This window comes from Pipistrellus kuhlii, unplaced genomic scaffold (genome assembly GCF_014108245.1).
Source record: "Pipistrellus kuhlii isolate mPipKuh1 unplaced genomic scaffold, mPipKuh1.p scaffold_m20_p_1, whole genome shotgun sequence".
Taxonomy (NCBI): Eukaryota; Metazoa; Chordata; class Mammalia; order Chiroptera; family Vespertilionidae; genus Pipistrellus; species Pipistrellus kuhlii.
Genome location: NW_023425404.1, coordinates 17,763,292 through 17,779,663, shown reverse-complemented (window position 1 = coordinate 17,779,663; position 16,372 = coordinate 17,763,292). Strand labels below are relative to the sequence as shown.

The window sequence follows — 16,372 nt, the reverse complement described above, 5'->3', positions numbered from 1 at the left end:
AATGCCAATGAATACTAGCAGGGTGAATGTACTTAATGCCAATGAATACTTAAAATTGGTAAAAATGGTAAATTTCATGGTATGTATACTTCACAATTTAAAGAAATGCAATGGATAGTAAATACAGCATGCATGGCATGCAGATTTTCTTGGTATATTTCTACAATGCATCAGACACAGCTTCCATTCAGCATCACAGGAAGTGCTTCAGGTTGCAAAAGACAAGTGAAACAGACTTAGGATGAATAAGTACTGCAGCACAGGAAAGCTGGTACCTTCTACCTTCTCTTTCCCACCTACATTTTTCTATGTTCTATAGTCCCTATAAGAGGTTTTTTTTGATTGCTGAATTCCATTCATCATAAGTCATATAATAAACAATCTGGGCCCTTCCAGAAATGGTTGAGGTAGAAGGAAAACTGGAAATACTTGGGAGCTGAGGGGTGTATAAAAGCCATGCTGCCCCCTGGGAAAGTTTCCCAAAAGGATAACCTGGACCTACAGTGTGAATAGGGGTCCTTCTCCTTTCTGTGGCCATGTAGGATTTCTGTGAACATCTCACTCAGCACCTGCAGAAGTACCTGCACAGCGTAGGGGAGGAATAAGAAGAGGAGGAGGATCTACTGAAGGAAGAATACTCCTGCATGTAGCAGGAGTGTGGCCTTTGTCCTCTAAACACTTCTGTTGACCTTGTCCACAATGTTTACTACCACTGCTACCATACCACGCTGAAACAGTAGGCGCTGCCATCCTGCAGAGTCAGACCAACTTCAGCCCTTGCATTTGGACTTCCATAGCTACAACACGACCCAACATCCCTGACTACGTGTGAAGTGCAATTAACAAGTTTTGCTTGAAAAAGTTTGTTTTTGGTTTGGATTTTGTTGCAAAACTAGAGCTAAGAAGATGGCGGATAAAGAGCATATTCGGCACTGCATGCTTTACGAGTTCCAATTAGGAAGAAAAGCAAGTGAGGCTGCAAAAAACATCTGTAGTGCTCTTGGTCAAGATGCAGTTAGCGCCAGAAAATGCCAGCATTGGTTTGAGAAATTTCACGAGGGAAATTTTTCGTTAGATGACAAGAGTGGTCGAGGCCCTGTGTCCAATTTTGATCAAGAAGCTCTTCAAGCTCTTTTGGTGCAAAATCCTCAAATTACCCAACAAGAGCTTGCGACAACTTTAAATTGTTCACAAAAACCAATTTCCAATCAATTGCGTGCACTTGGCAAAGTCCAAAAGTTTGGAAAATGGGTTCCTCATGAGTTGACCGACAACAACCGTAATCAAAGAGTCACAATTTGCAGTTCGCTCCTCTCTCGTCAAAACTGTTTGCCGTTTTTAGAGCAAATTGTTACCGGAGATGAAAAATGGGTGCTGTATGTTAATTTGAAAAGGCGGCCTCAATGGTTGGACAAAAATGAGGCTCCGCAGCCCACGCCAAAACCTGACTTGCATGCGAAAAAAGTGATGTTGTGTGTTTGGTGGAATTTTAAAGGAATTCTTCATTATGAACTTTTACCATCTAACCAAACCATTACAAGTGCAATGTATAGTGCCCAATTGGAAAGGTTAGCCCAAGCTTTAAGAGAAAAAACCCGCGCTGATTAATCAGAAGGGCGTAATTCTTCACCACGATAACGCACGACCGCATACTGCAAGAATCACTGCTGAAAAACTGCGCCAGTTGGAATGGGAAGTTCTCCCTCAACCTGCGTATTCTCCTGATATTGCCCCTTCCGATTACCATTTGTTTCGTTCTTTGCAAAACTTTCTTCTTGGAAAAAAATTTAATAATGAAGAATGCCTCAAAAATGCATTGACCAAATTTTTTGCATCAAAATCACAAGAATTTTACAACAGAGGGATTAAAATGCTTCCTGAGCATTGGGCACAAGTAGTAGAAAACAATGGCAACTATATTGTTGATTAAATTTTGTTGTATTGTTTAAATAAATTCGATTTTAAAAAGTATTAGAAAACGACATTAATTATTACTAGACCTAATACTTCAACCTAAATCTCAAAGATTTGTCATAGATAAAGTTCTATAGAAATTAGCAGGTCACCCATACAAGTATCAAGGCAAATTAAGGAATGAAAGACCTGAAAGACTTAAATTCCTGGTACTAGACAGAATAAAAAGATGTAATGTAATATATCTAAGAGAACTAAAAAAGAAGCTGGAAAATTATATTCAAGTAGCAAGTAGTTTTAAAAGAATGAAACATATTTAGATAGCTAAAAATATAATAATGACAAATATTAAACTAAATAGATAGATTATACTGCAAATTATATATAATTAAAGAGAGATTTAGGAAATTAGAAGAAAATATTTGAAGAAATAACCCAGAATGCAGTTCAGACTGACAGAGACATAAAAATTAAGAAGCATTGAGAATACAGTGAGAATATCTCTATATAAATATAAAAGATTGAGTGTCCATCTGACTGTCCGACCAGTAACTATGATGCACAATGACCACCAGGGGTCAGATGCTCAATGCAGAAACTGCCATGATACACATTTAAAAATAAATAGCACCACGGACCTTGCACCAACAAACCAACACTTGGCTTCCCCCAAGTGGGTCACAGGCCCCTTCACCACCCAGGAGCGACACCCATCAAATTGCAGCCAACACTACCAAGACCCCATGGTGTAAAATGTGGCCCAGCCCAGCCTGGAAATGGTGGCTGTGGGTGCCAGGTAATGATGTCACGTAGCACTGCCCAGCTTCCTCTCCTTGGAGTTTCTTTAGCCCAGGAACCCGACTTGCTTTATAGCCATGTGCAAACATTTCACAGTTCAACCAAATGTCTGTGAAGTGTTTTCCCTGTGTCTTATCTCATTTGATCCTCACAAAAGTCCTGGAGTAGGTAGATAGGAGGCTCAGTAGAATCCCATTTTCTTTTCATTAGGTGAAAAATGAAGATTTAGAAAGTTTAGAAACTTGACCCAACTGAAAAGAAGTAAGAAATGGTGGAACTTGAAAATGACTTCAGGTTTTCTCATTGTGAAGAATATAATCAAACACTGCCACAGTTAAATATTTCACCCTTTGTTCTCCCTGTGTGATCCACAATGATAATCTGCTTCAAGTTAGTATTTACTGCTTTGTTGTTGACAGTTACCTGAAAGAGAAGTTGGGGTGCTTCACTGGGATGGAAAAGGTTTATCTAAATCAGAAAGCAGGTCTAATTAAGCAAATTTATCTATTTATGTAAAGCTCTCACTGGCGCCAATCGCATGCATGTGTTTCCATCTGTCATTCTCAATTGTGAATTTGGTTGACACTTTTATTATAGAAAAAGGGTGAATAGCGATATTAAAATACTTCTTCTAATTAAATTTTGTTTCAATGTGCACAAACCAGTGCACCAGGCCTCTAGTATAAAGTATAACTGGAGTTCAGAAAGATATAATAGAGAATAAAGGAAAGAAAATGTTTGACAAATAATACCAAAAACAATTTCAAAATCTTGAAAGACATCAATCTTCAATTCAGGACCCAAACAAATCAGTAGCTAGATGAATATAAAGAATTCTATATCTGACACATCATAGTAACACTATAAAATATCATGGAAAAGAGATCTTAAAATTGCCAGAAAATGAAATGTATGATATGTAACTTATACTTCAATATAGTTGTAGAAGATACATAACTCTCTATATCTTGGAATAATAATTTTGATTTTTTTTTTTTGTCTCAGTGTAATAAACAATAAATGGCATATCATTATTTGGCTATAGATTTCTTTGCTTTATAGCAATATCAAACATTTACTTATGATTATTTACTTTGTATTTCCTCATTTGTAAGTTGAATATTCACTTCATTTGTCAATTTTTAGACTAGTCTGCTTTTTTTTTATTGATTTTTATGAGTCTTTTACATTTTGTTGTATTTTTCTTATTAGTTCTTTGTGCACTTTTATATTTATTTTTAGCACTTTTTCAAATGGAAATTTCATTTTTATGAATATAAATCTTTCAAAAATTGGAGAGAGCAAAAACACAAACCACCTAAAATTAAATGGCAATTTAACTAATTTTTAACCTCTTAATAACAATAATTGAAACAAGATACTGGAATAATGCTTTCAATGTGCTGAAAGAAAATAATTGATAACCAAGAATTACAGATCCAGTAAAGTTGTCACTCAGAAATGAAGGAGGGAAGAAATGCCATTTTCTTATAGAAATTGGAGATTTTATCACCCAAACAACCCCACTTAAAGAATTTAAAGAATATCCTTCTTGCAGATGAAATTTTATCTCAAATGAAGAGTTGAGGATTCAAGAAGAAAAAGAGAATAAAGACAGTGGTAAATATATGAGTAAAGGTTTTTAATGTAACATGTAAGACAATAAAAGTAATGTCTGCTTTATTTTTATGAGAAAAAATATGCTGTAACATTCTTGGAAAATAGTTATATTCTTGGAAAATAGATTCTAAATTCCATAACACATGTTAAGCTTCTTAAGCAATAAATATAACATTATTGTTAGTAAAGGTAAATTCATGGCCATGATATTTAGAAAAGAAACTATATTATCATGGATGGGATGAACTTACAGGAATCCCAGATGGTTGTATTAATCCAATTTTGTATGCTTAGTATATAAACGCCTCAAAAAAAGACCTTAATGAAATGGAAAATTGTGATTTACCTGATAAAGAATTCAGAATAATGGTCATAAAGACACTCATCAAGATCAGATGAACAATGTGAGAATATCAACAAAGAGAAAATATAATCAAGTGTCAAACAGAAATCACAGAGCTGAAGATACAATAAATAAACTGAAAAATTATAGTAGAGGGGTTAAACCACATTAGGTAAAGCAGAAGAGAGGATCAGCAAACTTGAAGACAAGGCAATGAAATCCATCCATCAGAGGAGTAAAAGGAAAAAGAAAAATGGTGAAGATAGCTTAAGGGACTCACATGACAACATCAAGTGAATTAATAGCCACATTATAAGGATCCCAGAAGGAGAGAAGAAAGAAAAAGAGCCAGGAAACTTATTTGAAGAGCCCATGGCTGAAAATGTCCCTATCCTGAGTAAGGACACAGACATTCAGATGAGGAAGCCCACAAATTTCCAAATAAGAAAAATCTAAAGAGACCCAGACAAGGACACATTGCAGTTAAATTATCAAATGTGAGGGAATCTTAATAGCAGCAAGAGAACAACAATAAGGTGCCCCCAAAAAATGTGTATAACACTTTACATAATTATAAAGACAGTGTTTATTAAAATACATTTTATTTTTAAAAATGTAATAGAATCAGCTGTTAAAGTATGTATACTCTTTTGCATTTATATATAAGGAAACTCCCATGAGAGTATTAATAGAATTTTCAGCAAAAACTTTATCACCCTAGCCAGGTGGGTCATTTGGTTGGAGCATAATCCTGTACCCAAAAAAGGGTGTGGGTTTCAGTCCCAGTCAGAGCATATTCCTAAATTACAGGTTTGATCACTGGTTAGGGTGCTTACAGGATGCAACCAATCAGTGTTTTCCTCTTTCTCTTCTTCTCCCTCTCCCTCTCACCCTTCTTTTTGCTCTAAAAAAATTAATGAAAACATAGCCTCAGGTGAAGATTAAAACAAAACAAAAAAGCCTTTGTAGGCCAGAAGGGAATGGCATGATATATATATAAAGTGCTGAAAGAAAATAAAGAGTTTTTCAACCAAGGTACTCTACCCAAAAAGATTGTCCTTTAGAACTGAAGGAGAAAAGAAGAATATATAAGACAAGAAAAAAATTGAAAGAATTCAGTGTGACTAGACTGGCCTTACAAGAAATGTTAGAGGGACTTCTGTAAGCTGAAACAAAGGGTACTAATCAGTAACAGGAAAACTATGTGAAGGTATAAATTTCACTAATAAAGGTAAATATATAGTTCAATTTAGAATTTAAAAGTAGAACATGTGAACAGACCAATTATTAGTAAGGAGATTAGTAATAGTAATCTAAAACTTCTCAAAAAACAAAGTGCAGGACCAGCTGGTTTCACTGGATAATTCCGTCAAACATTTAAAGAAAAATCAATACAAGTTCTTCTCAAAAGTAATACAAATTCTCTCAAAAAATAGAAGATGATATAACACTTCCCCAGTCATTTACAAGGCAAATTATTACCCTGATACCAAAACCAAGCAAAGACACTACAAGAAAACAAAATTATAAGCTAATAGGCCTGATGAACATAGGTGCAAAATTCTCAACAAAATATTAGCCAACTGACTACAACATTGCATTAAAAGAATAATACATTATGATGAATTGGTTATTCCAGGAATGTAAGGTTGAATTAACAGCCACAAATTCATCAATATGATAGAACATTTTAACAAAACAACAAATATCATATGATCATCTCAATAGATGCAGAAAATGCATTTGACAGAAGTTAACATTCATTCATAATGGAAACTCAACAAAGTGAATATAGAGGGAATGTATCTCAACATAAGAAAAATCATTATGACAGATCTATAGCTAACAACATATTTAATGGTGAAAAACTGAAAACTTTTCCCCTAAGATCAGGAACTAGACAAGGACAACTACTCTTACCACTTTTATTCAAGATAGTCTTAGAGCAATTATACAAGTAAAAGGGGGGAAAAATGCCATCCAAAATAGAAAGGAAGAAGTAAAACTGCCTGTATTTGGCCAAAACCAGTTTGGCTCAATGGATAGAGCGTCGGCTTGGGGACTGAAAGGTCCCTGGTTCGATTCCGGTCAAGGGCATGTACTTTGGTTGCGAGCATATCCCCAGTAGGGGGTGTGCAAGAGGCAGCTGATTGATGACTCTCTCTCATCAATGTTTCTAACTCTGTATCTCTCTCCCTTCCTCTCTGTACAAAATCAATAAAATATATAAAAATTAAAAATAAATCTGCCTGTATTTGCAGATGACATATTACATATAGTAAACCATAAAGAGTTCACACACACCCACACACACACACACACACACACACACACACACACACACATAATAGAATGAATAAATTCAGTCAGTAAAGTTGCAGGATATAAAATCTATAGTAATAAAAGCTAATTAGATCAGATGACCTTCCAGACAAAGCTGGAGCTTCGGGGGAAGCCCAGGTCCTGGGTGTCTGCCAGGGGCCAGAGGGAAGCCCGGGTCCCAGGTGCCAGAGGGAAACCAGTGCTGGCAGCTGGGTGAAGAAAGGCCTATTCTTGTACAAATTTCGTGCATTGGGCCTCTAGTCAATATATAAAAATTATTTGCATTTCTATACAGTAATAATGGACTACCAGAAAGAGAAGTTTAAAAATATATATATATATATCATATATAATTGCATCTAAAAGAATAGACTACCTAGAAAAAAAATTTAACCAAGTGAAAGATATATACACTGAAAATTATAAGACATTGATGAAAGAAATTGAAGTCTAAAATAGATATTTTGTGCTCATGGATCAGAAGAATTAATATTGTTAAAATCTGCACATTCATTGCAATCCTTATCAGAATTTCAATGGCATTTTTTCATGTAAATACAATAATCCTAAGAGACCCATAAAAGACCCTAATAGCAAAGCATCTTTAGGAAAAAGAAAAATCACTTCCTGATTTCAAGGTATATTACAAAGCTTTAGTAAGAAAGACAGTATGGTTTTGGCATAAAACCAGACATACAGATAAGTGAACAAAATAGAGAATCCATAAATAAATCCACATATGTATGGTCTATTAATTTACAACAAAGGAACCAAGAATATACCATGGGGAAAAGGATAGTCTCTTCAATAAATGGTGTTGGAAAGACTGCATAGCCACATGCAAAAGAACAAAATATGATCCCTATCTTAAACCATACACAAAAATCAACTCAATGTGGATTAAAGACTTTAATATAAAACCTGAAGCTGAAGATGGATTAAAGACTTGAATGTAATACTTGAAGCCATAAAACTCTTAGAAGAAAACATAGAGAGTAAGCTCCTGAACATTATTCTTGGCAGTGCTTTTCTGGAATTAACTTAAAAAACAAAGGCAACAAAAGCAAAAATCACCAAGAGGACAACATAAAACTAAAAGTTTCTGTACAGCAAGGGAAACTGTCAACCAAATGAAAAGGCAACTTACAGAATGGGAAAATATTTGCAAATCATATATCTGATAAGAGATTAATATCCAAATTATATATAGAAGTCATATAACTCAATAGAAAAAGCAAACAATCTAATTTAAACATGGGCAGAGGATATGAATAACATATTTTTGCAAAGAATACATCCAGATGGCCAACAGGTACATGAAAAGTGGTCAGTTGATATCGCCAATCATCGGGACATTCACATCCAAAGGACAATGAGTTATCACCTCACACTTATTAGAATGTCCATTATCAAAATATAGGAGGTGATGGGATGTGGAGAAAAGGGAATTCTTGTACAATGTTGGTGAGACTGTAAATTGATTCATGTACTATGAAAAGAGTTTGAAGGTTCATCAGAAATTAAAAATACAAATACCATCTGATCCAGCTATTCTATTTCTGGTTATTTATCCAAAGGAAATGATAGTCACTGTCTCAAAAAGATACCTACATCCCCATGTTCATTGGATCATTGCTTATAATAGCAAACACATAGGGAGAACCTAGGATTCCATCAATAGATGAAAGAATAAATAAAAAATATATACATAGTTTTTGAAGAAATGATGGCTAAAAGATCCCTATTCTGGGGAAGAACATAATATATGTGCAATGAAATATTCAGACACATACACACAAACACACACACACACACACACACACACACGAAATTCTTCCACTTGCAACACTATGGATGGACCTTGAGGGCATTTGCTAAGTGAAATCAGTCCAAGAAAAACAAATACTATATAATTTTATATGTGGAATCTAAAAATAACCAGACGTATGACAGAGAGAACAGATTGATGGTTGCCAAAGGCAGGATTGAGGAGTGGGTGAAATGGGTAAAGGTGTTTAAAAGGTAAGAATTTCCACTTATAAATCAACTAGAGGCTTGGTGCATGAAATTTGTGTACAGGTAGGGTCCCTAGGCCTGGCCACTGATCAGGGCCAATCGGGGCCTTCCAGCTGCCAGCTGGGGCCTCCCTTCCCCTGCTGCTTCCTTCATTCTGTGCCAACCCTGGTGGTTAGAGCAAGTCATAGCAAATGATAGAACTCCAGGTCTCCTGGTCAAACTCTGGAGACTCTTTGCATATTAGCCCTTTATAAATAGAGAAGATTCTGGGAGTGTAATGTACAGTAGTTAATAATCCTGTATTGTATATTTGAAAGTTTCTCAAACAGTAAATTGTAAGAGTTCTCATAGCAAGAAAAGAAAAAACAAACAAACTGTAACTGAAGTGATGGATGTTAACTAGATTTATTGTGATAATTATTTTGCAGTATATATATCAAATCCTTATGTTCTACAGCTAAAACTAATACAATGTTATTCAAATAAATTAAAACTAATACAATTATATCATAAGTGAAAACAAAAGAATATGAAAAGTTTTAAATAAATAGCTATAAATTCTTCTCTTTGTGAACAGGAATATTAAGAAAAGAAAATAGGAGATAATTTTAGGTTCTTTCAGAGAGTGAGAGTAATTCTATCATAGGAGTTTTATAAAAATATTCTTTTTTTAGAAAAATATTCTAATAGACTTTTAAATATTAGCTGTACAAATTGAGGAATAGACTAATCAACACTTTTGTTTTCAAATGATGACCATGAGATGTTGCCAGGAGCATGTAGCACAGCCGATTATTGGTAGAGCATGATTATAATTCTCATATGAAATTCAGGCCTTCAGTTTTTATATCAATCTTCCAGTCCTTTTCTACTTATCTAACTACTTGGTTTAAAGTGGCTTGGAAATTGACAGTGATCTATGAAAGACCTTTTACTTTAAATTGACTCTTTATCAATGGATCTATTAACAACTGAGCCTTCCAAACTCCCCCACTGTCATTCATTTGCAAGACACCTTATTTTGTTTTAAAACTTAATGACTTCTTAGAAGAGCTCAAATGCCTCACTTAGCTTCTGAGCATCTTATGTTACATTTTTAAACATAAATATCATGTTAAGTATTTTGATATACTATCTCATTAAAATCTTATAACTGTATGAGTTATCAAGAACCTGATCTTAGAGAAAAATAATTTAACCATTATTTCTTTAAAGTGGCTTTAATTTGTTCTGATTCCAAGTTTAGTGCATTTTCCCATCCATCACACTGACCATTATAAAAACCTCAGCCAGATTTCCCAATTTGTATACCAGTTGGTGAATCTAGTCATAATTATATTCCTAAAACAGTTGTTCACATGTAAAGAACAGTAATTGATTTTTTTGTGTGTTTGTTTAGTATATTTAAACCAGCTTTCCATTACCATTTAGTATTCATCCAGTTTATCTTTCTTTTTAGGCCTGTATGTGGAATCAGAGGGAAAACTCTCATAATTAACTTGCCAGGTAGCAAGAAAGGATCTCAGGTAAGAAACCTTAAGAATTATGTGATTTCATGTTCTTGAGAATTATATGGTTTAGTGTACAAAGTTTTGGCCAGCTGTGAAATTTAGCCAACCAAAGAGTTGGAGCACTCCACAAGACTACCCTCACTTCTGACACCAATTGCAAGTCAGTGCATTTCCAAAACCACTGTCAGTTTCAATAATTCATTAAATACTCACAGAACTCATTGAAGAGGTATACCCACAAGTATGGCTTATTGCAGGGAAAGGATGCAGGTTAAAATCCACCAAGAGAAGAAGTGCATTAGACAGAGTACAGGAGAGTTACCAATTAGGAACTTCTGTTATCCTCTCTCTGTGGTGTCATAAATGCATTAATCTCCTGGTATCAATGTGTAGCAACACAGGGAGCATTGCCAATCAGGGAAGAGCCAAACCTTTGCTGTTCAAGGTTTTACTGGGGCTCTCAAATCCTACTCATATGGCTAACTTTAAGTCTCTAGCCCTTCCCAGAATTTGGACTGATACCTTTAATGTCCGACACTTTCCAGAAGGAAAATTGATACCACATTGCCCAAAGCCCCACAATAAGTCACACTGTTAGACTGTCTGGTATCTTTGTACTTTCCCAGTACCAAGACACTCCTATCACTTATCAGTTACTGAGGGCAAAAGCCAGACTCTCTTTGAATAAAGTTACTCTTTATTAGACAAGCTACCCCCTAGCTTTGATCAAGGCTATATGAAAGCTAAATAATTGTATTTGTTTGGCTGGACATCAATATTGACTATAGCCTTTTTATTGTAGAGACAAAAACAATATAAGTGTGAATGTGCCTAAGATTTGGAGAAGCCAGTGTGGGACTAGGATAGATTTCAAGAAATAGCTAATCCATCCTCTATAGCCATTACATACATTTTCATATTTTTGTACTAATTTACTGATTTTTTTCACCTTAAACTACTATTTGTATTTTATGAAACATTCACATAGAACTATTTACCATAGAAATTAGCTCTGTTATTCAGGTCAGTCATTTTCCATTGATATTACAATTTTGAGGAGGCTTTCACTCTGTTTCCCAGTATATATAACCAGTTTTATAATTTTACTAAAGTGCCAGTATTATAACATATCACAGTATAGTAGTAGATACAGTGTGAAAAATAAAAGTCAGAAGATACTGGCACATAATTGAATTCCTGCACATACATTAAATTACTCTTGTCCATCATCATATCATATGCCTCTCAGAATGATGCTACTCAGATTTAAGATTTGTCAGGTTCCAAAAGCCATAGTCTCAACAACATATAGCTTTTCCCTTTCTGGCATCTGTTACAGCTGAGCTAAGAAACAACATCATCTCTTGTTCTAAACCTCTTTTGATACACCAATATATTGGATTGCCCTCATTGCGTAAACCATTTATTCACTCATTTACCTTTAGCTACCATTTCTTCTCTCAGTTTATACCCAAACTTTTTCTTTAAAAATCTTTGATGATACAATTGGTTTGGCCACTGTGTGATCCAGATTGCCACCAGAAATACTTGTTTAGCAAATGCCTCCCACCCAGTTCATTTCCTTTCAAATGAGGTAGGGTTACTTACATTCAGAACTATTAGGCACTCACAGTTGCAGTCCTGGTCCTAGGACTACTACATCTAATAGGGGGGGATGTTGAGGTGACATGGGGGGAAAAGTAATGTCCTAAAGTAACAAGTATGTCATAAGAGCATCCTTCTCCAACCCTCTCTTCCCCAGAAAAGTAGAGGAATCTGTCTAATGGGGACCATCCCATGGACTCCCTCATATTGCATATGATCAATTAAGGTGTATAAGTAAGCCAGCCCTTCATGTCTTTATCTCTTCCCCTTTGAGACAAGTGTTTCGTTGTACATTCCAATTTTCTATCAAATCATTGCTCTGCAGATGAGAGTGTGTTCCTTGGTATAATACTCATTGATATACTATCTTTTGCTCTGGGCCTTTCATAGTACACTGAGCATTTGTATCTACCACTGGGTAAGCAAAGCCCAACCTAGAGTAAGTGTCTATTCCTGTTAGGACACATTTGTAGCCTCCAGGGACTACTGGCATCAGGCCAACCTGTCATCCATGTGCAAGACCTTTCCCATGGAATCTGCTGTATAGCCCTGTGCCATCTCTGTCTCTCTTTTTAGCAGAGAGAATAGTACTTGTTGGCATTGTGTGTCTCAGAAAGTGCAAGACAAATATATCTACATTCATTCCATCTTGCAGCCCCTTAATGTTCACTCATCTCATGGGTCCAGGTGGCCATATCAAGAAGGCACATCAATACCTGCTTACCAGTTTTTATCAGTTTCTAATTCTGGAAGGGGATCTTTTGATGGGCATTAACATATCTTACTTTAATATACCCCTTGCATTCCCAGAGTGATTTTCATGGGGCTATGTCCCATACAGGAATCCCTTTAGTAGACCAGTTTTCCATTGTCCTTCTGCCTGACAATATGGCCAGGCCACTAGACACTTCCCATGACTCAATTAAAACTCAAATATAGGGCCAAAAATCATGCAGTTCAGCCCATCGAGCTGATTTGTTTTTACCTTCTTCAATCAGAGTGGCGGCCTTCCAAACAGGATGCTGTCCCTTCACCTTGGAATTGCCATCCATAAACCAAGCAGCTCTTTGTTGATCAATAGAAAGCTGTTTATAGGGCACCGCCCAAGTGGCCTAAGTGGCCATAGGATCCAGCAGCTCCTCAGGTGCTTCCGAAGTCGGCCCTAGGTGAAAAGAGGCTACCTGCTCGTGAGTACCTCCTTGCATTCTCCTGGTAGCATGATCCTATATCCACCATTTCCATTTTATTATGGAATTCTCCTAGGCATTGCCTTCCCCATTAGAACATTTCTCTGACCTTACCTAAGATATTATGGAAATTTCAGGTTTCAAGATTATATTATTCCATGTCCTTTAGTAATAAGGGAAGTTCCAATTAAAGTTCAATAATAAACTAGTGATTGTTTTCTCAAATACAAATTTTCTGGTCCAAAATCCTAGCAGTTGCTGCTGGGTGGCACTCACAGGTTTTGCCATAAGTCCTAGTTTGCACTCTATACAAAGCTATTTAGAGCAAATTAATGAACTGTGAGGTTCAGACAATCTTATTGATTTTCACTTAGCACATCCAATCTATATTGGTGGAAGAGTGGGTTTATATGCTTTCTGTTTTATAATACTAGATAGGGGAAGAATTTTCCAAACACAATATCCATTCCCATAATACATTTAGGCAAAGGAGACTCACCATTTCATGTAAACTTCATTGTACAAACATTCTATTTTTATCCAAACTTTCACTTTAATTCCTATTGCACTCCTATACCCTCTCAACCTAATATTATCTCCCAATTAGGACCTTAATAAGTTTTGGAATCATAGTACATGGTATTCCCTTGTCAGAAAATCCCCCCCAAAATCTCTTCTCCATTATCTGACCATTTGATCAATTTATGTGAATATGGCCTTGGATTTCTAGGCCTACACTGGGTGAAGGGATCCAGACCCTTTTGTCAGGCCTTATCTTAACTAGATTATGGGATCATCCATCACATTAAGTGATTTAAGGTGAGTTTTCTTACAGTTATCTATGTCTTCTCACTTTTTAAATATTTCTAAACTAAAGTAAATAGAGATTTATTTAGGACCAAAGCCCTCATATTAAATTAAATTGTTAGATGGTGCAGTGCCATAGTCACCAGGAAATCAATGGCACTCCTATCAGGAGACAAGCAACTGCTCCTATCTGTTTGCTCAACCCACAACGATGCTACATTAAAACCTTTGTTTTGCCGCATTGGTGCTCACTTTTATTCAGCCTTTTTTTTCCATTCAATTGAATTTATTGGGGTAACATTAGTTAATAACATTATATAGGTTTCAAGTGTACAATTCTATGATACATTGGTTATTGCATTGTGTGCCCACCACCCACAGTCAAATCTCTTTCTGTCACCATATATTGGATCCCGTTTACCCTTTAATAGCCTCTTAATCCTGCTTCCCTCTGGTAACTACCATACTGTTTTCTGTGTCTATGTTATTTTGTTTGTTTTGTTTGTTCATTTGTTGATTTCAGCTTTATATACCACATATGAGTGAAATCATATGCTTCTTCACTTTTCTTGATTTATTTTGCTTAGCATGATATCCTCCAATTCTATTCTGCTAGGACAAGTCCAATTCTCTTATGAATTAATCTAACTTTATTTGCCGTTTATTACTTTAACCTACCTTTTTTCCTTTGGAAGCAGCTCTGAGGTTAGCAACTGTATATTGGACAAGCCAAAATATCAGCTTGGCTCAATCTCAGGATCCACCCCGATATTCTCCCTTGTTATTAATTTTAGCCAGCACAGATATCAGTAACCAAAGAACTGTATATGTACCTTGTTTCTTGTTATTTTACATTTATTTATACATCCAGTAACACAGCTCCTTAGGAGTTGGATCCTTCATTTTGAAATTCCATTGCTAACTTTTATCTTCAATAATTAATCGCAGCGCAGCTGCATCTCCTTTCTGTGAGTGACCTTATGTTCATTCAGGCTTTAAAGAGTCATCATTCTTTACCCTCTCTTCCTTGCTCCCCCCAGATCACATGTTTCATGCATCACACTCATTCTAGCAAATCCCACTTCTAATACCAACTGTAAGGAGTTTTGGCTAACTGCAAAAGTTAGCCAACTATAAGACTGCTCTCATTTCTGACACCAGTTGCAATTCAAATGATTTCTAAAACCACCCCCAGTTTTAATAATTCATTAGAAGGACTCATAGAACTCACTGAGAACTGTTATACTCCGGTTATATTGTATATTACATGGAAAGAATATAGATTGAAATAAGCCAAGGGAAGAAACAGAAAGGGCAGAGTCTAAGAGAGGTACCAAATGAGGAACTCTGGTTATCTTCTTACCTTCTCTCCATAATATGACACATACAGACAGACCATTGCCAGCAAAGCACCCTGACTTTTTGCTTGTGGTGTCCAGTTTTTATTGGTACTTGATCGCATATTTCCTGCAAAGCTGACATTTAGCCTAGTCTTTTCCAGAGGGAAGACTGGTGACTTTACTCTCTAGTTCCTTCCAGAGGCAAAAGTAATAATGTTTCCTGAAGCCCTCATAATAAATCAGTGTTAGGCTGTCCAGTACCTAAAGCCCCCAAGCAAACAAATACATTTATATCATGCATGAAAATCCAAGGCACTGGAGATCACCTCTCAAAAATCTGAAAATAAAGGCCAAACCTATCTTTGGTTAAGGTTAAATCCTTTACTCTCCAATCTTTATCAGTGAAGTGATTGAGCCATGCAAAAAGAGATAAAAATATTGGGCATGCTTTCATGTATCCAGTAACCCTTCATAAATTCAAGATACATTTTTTACATCTTACATTTTACGGTAAGTTACTTTAAATGTAAAAGAGAAAGACCTCTGCCCAAACACATTCCCCAAACATATCTGACCCTATGTTCTAAGGTTAACATTCTCATCTATTCTCTTTTTGGTGATACATTATTGGTAATATTGGGCAGCTGAGCAGGAGACTGTATTGACTTTAATGCGGTGTTTTGTACAAACTTATATCTAATGTTGACTAGCTATATTTTATGACGGTAGTCAGAACTTTAGATCTCTGAATAAAATAGCTCAGTGTTTGATTAATTTGTTGTTGTTGTTTTCTTTTCCCATATTATATCCTTGAGCCCCAAAGTGTATAAAATTTTTTTGGTCAAAAAATATTGTATGCTTATATAGTACTTTAGTTCCTCAGATAATACTGTAATATATAACATTCTT

General features: G+C 35.6%; 1 protein-coding gene across 13 annotated transcripts in view; it reads left to right on the top strand.

The window, feature by feature from the left end:
- Positions 1-16,372, top strand: part of GPHN (gephyrin) — a 355,412-nt gene that overhangs the window by 172,888 nt on the left and 166,152 nt on the right. For all 13 annotated transcript variants that reach the window (XM_036434071.2, XM_045579636.1, XM_036434065.2 and 10 more), the window contains one exon: positions 10,473-10,539. In XM_036434071.2, coding sequence (XP_036289964.1) covers positions 10,473-10,539 — 67 coding nt within the window. The remainder of the gene's footprint in view (positions 1-10,472; positions 10,540-16,372) is intronic.